Below are 8,713 nucleotides of genomic sequence, written 5' to 3' on the forward strand. Positions count from 1 at the left end.
GTTGTTCAGTGCGCACACATGTAAGGCTGTGATGCTTTCTTGGTGCATTGCCCCTTTTATTATTATGTAACACTCGTCTCTGTATCTAGTAAAATTATTTTTGCCCCAAAGTCTACTTTATCTGATATTAATATAGCCACTCAATTTTTTATTAATATTTCATTGTGTATATTTTTCAGATAATTACACTTTCAACCTCTGTATATCATCATTTTTGAGTTGAGTTTATTGTAGATGTATATAGTTGGGTTACTTTTTCTTTTCAAATCCACTCTAACAGGCTGTGTGATTTAATTGTTGTGTTTAAACTATTAACTTCAATGCAATTATTGATAAATTAGGGCTTATGTCTGCCATTTTTGTTTGTTGCCTCTGTTTTTTTCTGCTTTCCTGTAGGTTAAATGAACTTATTTTTGAATTCCACTTTAAATTATCTTTAGTGTGTTTGGGTGTATCTTGTTTTATGGATGTTTAGTGGTTTCTCTAGACATTACATTAGACAAACAAAACTTCTCATTGTCTACATGTTAACATTTATAAGTTTGAGTAAAGTGTAGAAAACATACCTCCCTTTAAGTTTCTTTGGCTGTTCTTGTTTATAATGTGTCTTAAGTACGTCCTCTATATACTTTGAGAACCGCATCAGATATGTTATAATTTCTTTTCAACTGTTAAATATAATTTAGAAAACAAGAAATCTTTTCCCCTGATGTTTCAAGTTTCCCTCTTTTGTCGCTTTCTTTCTGTTTTAAGAACTATCTTTAGTTATTTGTTTAGGTAAGCCAGTTGGTGATACATTCTCTTAGTTTTTTTCTTAATTCAAGGAAGTCTTTATTTCCCATTTATTGTTTAAGAATGTGTTCTCTGAATATAAAATTCTAGATTGATAATTCTTTTCTTCCTACACTAAACAACGTTGTGCTACTTCCTTCTGATTTCCATAGTTTATACTAAGAAATTCACTGTCATTTGATTTTTTTCTCTACATGTAGTGTCTTTTTTGTTTTTACTTTCTTCAAAATTTTTTCTTCATCTTTAGTTTTCAGAAGTTTGATTATGATGTGTTGTACTGTGGATTTCTCTGGGCTTTTCCTGTTTGGTGATTCCTCAGCTTATTGAATCTTTAGTTGTGTTTTTTACCAAATTTGAGAAATTCTCAGCCATTCTTTCTTTGATTACTCTTTTACTGTTTCAGCCTTTTCTATTTGTACCCTGTTTTGGGGAAGACACTAATAACATTAATATTAGATCTTTTGTTATTGTACTGGAGGTTCTTGAGTCCATATTCATTTGTTTTATTTTCTTCTCTTTTTTAGGTTGGGCAATCTCTATTGTTCTATCTTCATTTTCACTGGTTCTTTCCTTTATCCTTTCCATTTTACTACTTAGCCCTTCCAATATTTATTTTTTTAAATATTCGTGCTATATTTTTTCAGTTCTAAAATTTTTATTTGGTTCTTTCTATGCTTTATTTCTTTACTGAGAAATAAAATTGAAATTAAAAATATATCTTGAGAAAAACAAAAATGGAAACACAACATACCAAAATGTGTGGGTTGCAGCAAAAGCTGTAGCAAAAGGAAAGTTTAAAACTTACACCAACATAAAAAAAATCCTCAAATAAACAACCTAACATTACACCTCAAGGAACTAGAAAGAGAAGAACAAACTAAGCTCAAAGTTAGCAAAGGGAAAGAAATAACAAAGATTAGAGCAGAAATTAACGAAATAGAAAACAGAAAAATAATCAAAAATATGAAGAAAATTAAGAATAGGTTTTTTGAAGTGATAAACAAGAATGACAAAATGTTAGCTAGATTAATAAAGAAAAAAGAGAGGACACAAATAAATAAATTATAAATTAAGAGGGTACATTACAAATTTTACCACAGAAATAGAAAAGACCATAAGAAACTACTATGAAAAGTTCTATGTCAACAAATTGGGCAACATAGAAGAAATTAATAAATTCCTTAGAAATATAAACCTGTCAAGGATAGAATCATAAAGAAATAGATCTTAGACCAATAATGAGTAAGGAGATAGAAGTTGTGCTCTGTTCAGTAACAGAAGTACCTAGTGAGCGGCTACATGCCCTAGAAAACCCAGGTAACAAAGTGCTTCTGAAATACCCTCGTAGTCCCCAGGAGTGCAGTGGAAAGAGGTTGGGACTGAGAGCTGCATACCTCACCAGGGGACACCACCAAACCAAACATGGTGTGGGGTCATGGCATTTGGTTTATTCTAAAATGAGAAAAAAGAGTATAGAACTTAAATGAAATCCTGAGCTTTTTAATTTTTTTTAAATTTCTGTATCCAGTTTAGTTGAATTATTCTTAAAAGCATACAACTCTTAAATGAATAATAACATTTATTTATTTTGAAAAGGAAACCCCATTCTATGTCTCCAAAATGTAAGATTCTGGTGATAAATATTTTCATAATTTTAGGGGGAAATATCCATGAAAAATTAAAAGAAAAACATTTTCATATAAATGTAGTAGGATATGGATGTTTTTCAGCCTTGATATGTTGTGAGATATCTTTTGTTAATAAATCAAGAGTCAACATGGGAAAAATTTTATTTTTCCAAAAAAAATCATCCAAATTGTATGTAATTACACTCAAAATCCAAAATTTTTTTGGTGAAAATTTTGCAAGCAAATTCTAATAATATATGAAAATGTAATGGGCTAAGAATAAGCAAGACATGCTTTGAGGTGCAAATATTTGGAAGGTAGAACAAACACTCAGTAAGGAAGATCTGGGCATGTGAAGAAAATAGCAAGCCATTGATGGTGAACAGTTAATGACCCATGCATTTATCAAATCACCATGTGTACATCTTAAATATATCCAATTTTTATCTGTCAATTAAACCTCAATAAAGCTGGGGGAAAAGATAAATCTAAGTATGACCAACGACCTAGAACTTACGCTCCTGGGTCACTTTCAACTGAAATTCTTCCATATAGTCTTCAAAAGACACGTTCAAAAACATTCACAGCAACAGCATTTGTAACGATTAAACCCTCCAATATTCACATATGCCCATTAACAAAAATGCATAAGTAATTAGAGGATAGTTACCAAATGGAATACTCAGTAGCAAAGTGAATTAATGAACCTCAAAAGCACACATAACTGGAATGAATTTAACAGACATAAGGTGAAGGAAAAGAAGCCAGACACAAAAATTTAAATGACAAAATGAATGTTATCAGAAGTTGTAAAAGGGGTACTTTGGAGGTGATAGATAATGAAAGGGAACACATGGGTAGCTTGTGAGGTACTAGGCATGTCTACTTCCCAATTCAGTTGCCAGCTGCAGCAGTTTCAATCTGTGAAAATCTATCAAGTGTTTGTATATCATATTTCAATAATAGATTTTTTAAGAAGAGAAAAAAAAACAGTTAATGGTCCGTGAAGTGATAGTAAAAATGATGATGACAATCTCATGGTTACTTGTTTCATTAGTAGGAATATTAACATCTATGAAAGCAGAGAGGAAAGATACAACTGTCTTATGTAAATGATCCCTGATCTCAAACTTTAAGAACAGTGAGAAATATTAATTATCCCATCAAAGAACTTTCCATGAAGAAGGTGGATTATATACTGAAGGTACGGCCAAGTGTATGCCTGCTACAGATGTGACTTTTCAAGAACTGCAGCCAATTTATCATGAGGAGCAAATAAGGTTTTAGGTAGGGAGTTGTGCTCTATGATCCTGCAGATGTAGGAATGAGCCAGCTGAAGGAGATAATTTCTTACAATACTAGAAAAAAGTAACATCACCAATATGTATTTTAGTTAGGTAACTCCAAGAGCAATTTCAAGCCAGTCTGGATTTAAAGAGAGAGAGAAGAAAAACCAAGATTTGTGTTGGAAGAGTACAGGCAGAGTAACACAGTCGTCTCCAGATTCTCCTAGCTTCATAAAATGAATGAGAATAGCTGGAATGAGGAAGACGCCATTCCAGAACATGTGAAAGACGCAGGACCTTGAGATGCCAAAGAGAGTGAGAAACATTTCTGCATTGTTGCCACTACTTTAAGTCCATTAATGAATTGTAGAGATGACTTTTCTACACAGCTCAGGGTCACATTAAATCACGAAGCCGTGGAGGCACCAGTGCTTGTGCAATACTTTCACAAACCTCATGGTAGGCTCTCTCTCTCTCTGCTTCCTCTCACTTGTGTCTGTCCAAATAGGGTCATAGGAAGTCTTTGTGGCCTAATTGGGGAATGAAAGCCAAATGGTTTCTACTTTTTCCATCTCTTATGTCTATTTCCCCAGATACTGTACCTAAAACAAACTTTTCAGATATTCTTATATATATCTCACTCACAATGACCCATGTAAATAGATAAATGAGGTGCTGTAGAATTCCTGGTTAGGTGTAAAGTATAGAATTCATTTATCATTATTTTTTTATCTGAACTCTCTTTTGACATGGATAATGGACGAACACTTCAATATCTGTGATAGAACCAAAATGTTCAATTCCCTGCCTGACTTACAGCTGTGGCCAAGACATACTGCCCACAATTTGCATTAGGTCCTCTATTTGCAGGCTTTAATTTGGGAGTGAGTCACTCAAAGAACCAGGGCAAGTGCACAACCTCTAAGGGAACATGGCTGCAGGAGGAACAAATTCACGAGGTTTCTGGAGGAGCCCATCACGTGGTTCTGAGGCTGGAAATGGCATCCAGAAGGGGAAACAGTGGTATCATCACAGGGTCCATTCTCAGGCTGATATAGAACATTCCTTATGTTTGCACAGTCTTCAGACATGACTCACCTCCATTTCTGGAGATTCTATAGTTCTTTCGATCATTTTTAGTATGTTATCAGCTTAAACTGGATAGAATTTATTATTTATTTCCAGTTAAGAACCTTAGCTGATAGTAATATATTCCAAATCTCATTTAATTCAATTGGAAAATCTTGCTGGAAAATACTCTAGTAAAGAGAAGATAAGGACCTGAAGTAAGAAAGTGATTACAGGGATTGAAGAAGAGAGATCCTAAAAATGTTCAATTAGAAAACACTGTGAAAATGTTGATTGATTGATTGATTGCAACGAAAGAATAAAACATTCATGTCAGCTTGCAACTGTCATATTGGCTCACCATTTTGTGTGAAACGTGTCTTTGTGTCCCCTACAATGTATGAAATGCTTAGTAAGTATTTGGTCACTGATCTTAAGCAGTAATTGTCTTTTATGTCATATTTTTGTCCTTAATAATAATTTTCAAATTTCTCCAAACTTTAGTGTCATATAGTTAAGCGAGATGAAGTAAATCTTTCATCAGCAAGCAACTATTATCTTTTCCCACATTATTACAATTTTATAATTCAGTTCCCTGTGATGAGAAAAATCCACTTAATTTAAATTTGGAGAGTAGCAACTTATAAGCAATTGCCATTCTATAAGTCAAGCTGTTGATAAGTTAGTACTCTAGTAAACACTAAATGCTTAATTAACATGAGTATAAAAATATCCAAATTCATATAACCTCTTCAAATCTCTCCCACTGTTGATGGAACATAAATTGTTGTAATCATTATGTAAAACAGCATGGAGTTTCCTCTAAAAATTAAAAATAGAACTACCATATGATACAGCAATCTCACTTCTGGGTATATGTGCAAAGAAAATAAAATCACTATTTCACAGAGGTATCTGCACTCCCACATTCATTGCAGCATTATATATAGCAGCCAAGTAGTCAAGGCATGAAAACAACCTAAGTTTCCATCGATGGATGACTGTAGAAGAAAACGTGGTAAATATACACACAATGGAATGTTATCCAGCCTTAGAAAAGAAGGAAATCGTGTCACTGACAACATGGATAAACCTGGAGGACGTTATGCTAAGTGATATTAGCCAGACACAGAAAGACAATTACTGCATGATCTCATTTATATGTGGAATACAAAAAAGTCAGACTCTTAGAAGCAGAGTGTAGAACGGCGTTTCCCAGGAGCTGGGGGAGGGGGAAAATGGGAAAATTTTAGTAAAAAGTTACAAAATTTTGCATATGCAGGAGGTCTAATGTAGAATAGAGAGGCTATAGTTAAGAGAATTGTATTATATACTTGAACTTTGCTAAGAAAGTTGGTCTTACCTGTTCTTACCAAAAAAAAGTAACCATGTGAGATGATGGATATGTTAATTAGCTTAATTGTGGTGATGATTTCAAAATGCATTATTATATCAAATCATCACACCATGCATCTTAAAAATATACAAATTTACTTGTCAATTATGCCTCAATAAAGCTTGAAAAGAGTGTAAATTATTATACAAATGAAAAGTTATTATTTTGTTTCCAATTAGATTAGGTCCATCCTAACCACTTATTGGGAGATAAAAAAGTATTATAGAACTGGTATGTTGAATGGTATAATCAGTTTATGCATTTTTCATTTTCATTTATATGTGTTAATAAAAACTTTTTGCCCCTGAGTTAGTGGAAAGTACATTCCCTTTATACTGATGGAAAAAAGGATCACGAAGAAAAAAAATATATTGCCATACGATATACAATTATTATGTGAACCCTCCACTTTTTAAATCTACTAGATTAATTTTAGTTCCTTCACTCTAATCATGGAATTTTTTTTTTATGAAGGGACATAGATGAATTGATGTGTAACTGAGGCTTGGGGACTGAGTTAGATAGTTGGTTACATTTTCACAGAAAGGATTCTATGATTCATTCTTCTCAGAGCCCCCATCACCTCCTTGTTTCTCAGGCTGTAGATAATAGGGTTGAGCATCGGGGTCAGGATGGTGTAGAAGACAGCCAGAAATTTGTCCTCTGTTGGAGATCGGAGTGACCTCGGGCATAGATAAGTGTAAGCAAAAGGTGCAGAGTAGAAAGTCACCACAGTGAGGTGGGTGCTACAGGTCGAATAAGCCTTCTTCCTCCCTTCTGCTGAGTGCATGCGGTGGACAGCAAGGAGAACCCGGCCATAGGAGTATGCAATGCCAATGAAAGGCAACATGAGGAAGAGGGTGGTGCTCACAAACACTGTGTACTCATAGACCCGGGTGTCTATGCAGGCCAGAATCAGCATGGCTGGGACATCACAGAAGTGATCGATGGCCCTGGAATGGCAGTAAGGGATATGGAGGGCATACGCAGTGTGGGCACAGGAGTTGATAGAACCCATTACCCAAGATCCTGCTATCATGAGCACGCACGCTCTTTTGCTCATATGGATGGGATAGTGGAGAGGAAAGCAGATAGCTACGTAACGGTCATAGGCCATAGAGGCCAATAGTAAGTCTTCTGCCCCTGCTAACGTCAAGAAGAAGAAGCCCACACCCAATGAAGGAGATTTGTTTCCGAGCAAAAAGTTGGAAGCCATTTTGGGGGCAATGGTGGAGATGTAGTTCAGGTCCATGAGGGAGAGCTGACTGAGTAGGAAATACATGGGAGTGTGGAGATGGGTGTCCAGGAGGATGAGGAGGATCATGGACAGGTTGCCAAAGAGAGCCATTAGGAAAATGAGAACAATGAGAATGAAGAGGAGCAGGCCAACTCTTGATGATGGAAACAACCCCAATAAGATGAAATCAGTGGACGTCTGATTGGAATTTTCCATGGGGCACTCATTTAGTTTTTCCTAAAGACAGACACAACATCGTTAGTATAGCACAATAAGCGATTTTTAATCCATTATTTTAGTCACACTGTGATTATTCATTAGACATTACAACTCTTAAATGAAGAATAAAATTACCTGTTCTGAAAAAAATCCCAGTTTTTGCCTCATAGATAAAATTTTGATGAGGCAACGTCTATGGCCAAAATATGTTCTAGAAATCTGTGAATTTGTAAGAATAATATACATCTCTAATGACTTTGTTAGGATATAAATATTTTATTTCCGTACATAATTTCAGGTATCATCAAAGTCAGGCCTTACACCTGAAATGTATGCACAGAAAGTCAACATAAATGCATAAATTATAGACTCACGTTTGAACACATTTTCATGACTCTTTTGGGATGATTTGCTCTTCTATATTTAAGCCCTAATACCTCTGAAATTGCAGAAGCCCATCAGCTCATATTACAGATCTATATCCCCTTTCTGAGGTGTCCTCAAAAAACTTGCCAAATCAAGCTTTTTAGATGTCAAGTATAATTACGTCCTTCCTCTTTTCAGCAATCTGCAATGAATTCTTATTGCCAAGTCCCATTTATGCAAAGTCACTCTCCAGTGCCTCCTCACCCAACTTCCCAATGCTTTAGTTAAAGGTAATCCTTTTCCTGAGAATGTATACAGTGATTTCATTGTGGTTTCCATGACTGCCCAGAGAAGCTCTCCCGAAAGAAGACATTTATTCTGTGCATCTGCTTGTCAGCTTCAAGAAACAACATTATCCGTTGCTTCATGGCACACTTTCTTACTCATTCTTTTTTTTCTTTTTGTTTTCATTTGTTTAAAACTCTTTCCATTTCTAGCTAATTGTGGGTGTATAAGCACGTAAATTTATCACCTCTCTGTTGTAAACCACAACTAACATGGTAACAAAAAATTAATGTTATAATTTAAAGAAAGTGGGGAAGAGATCAAAGAGGGGAATCAGGGATAAAAGAGGAATTTTGAGAAGCAGTGAGTCACTTAAATGGAGAAGGGAAACGACATCCTGAGAACCTCCTTAGTGGGGCTGAGTAGGGGAATCTCC

General features: G+C 35.0%; 1 protein-coding gene across 1 annotated transcript; it reads right to left on the reverse strand.

The window, feature by feature from the left end:
- Positions 1-6,699: 6,699 nt before the first annotated feature.
- On the reverse strand, positions 6,700-7,623 carry LOC124236395 (olfactory receptor 2L5-like). The gene has a single exon (XM_046655368.1). The coding sequence runs from the start codon at positions 7,621-7,623 to the stop codon at positions 6,700-6,702; it is 924 nt and encodes a 307-aa protein (XP_046511324.1).
- Positions 7,624-8,713: the final 1,090 nt, after the last annotated feature.

The sequence above is a fragment of the Equus quagga genome, chromosome 2 (genome assembly GCF_021613505.1).
Source record: "Equus quagga isolate Etosha38 chromosome 2, UCLA_HA_Equagga_1.0, whole genome shotgun sequence".
NCBI lineage: Eukaryota > Metazoa > Chordata > Mammalia > Perissodactyla > Equidae > Equus > Equus quagga.

What these genes read in the sequence shown, in the direction of transcription:
- LOC124236395 (XM_046655368.1), bottom strand. Translation starts at nt 7,623, where the DNA reads ATGGAAAATTCCAATCAGACGTCCACTGATTTCATCTTATTGGGGTTG.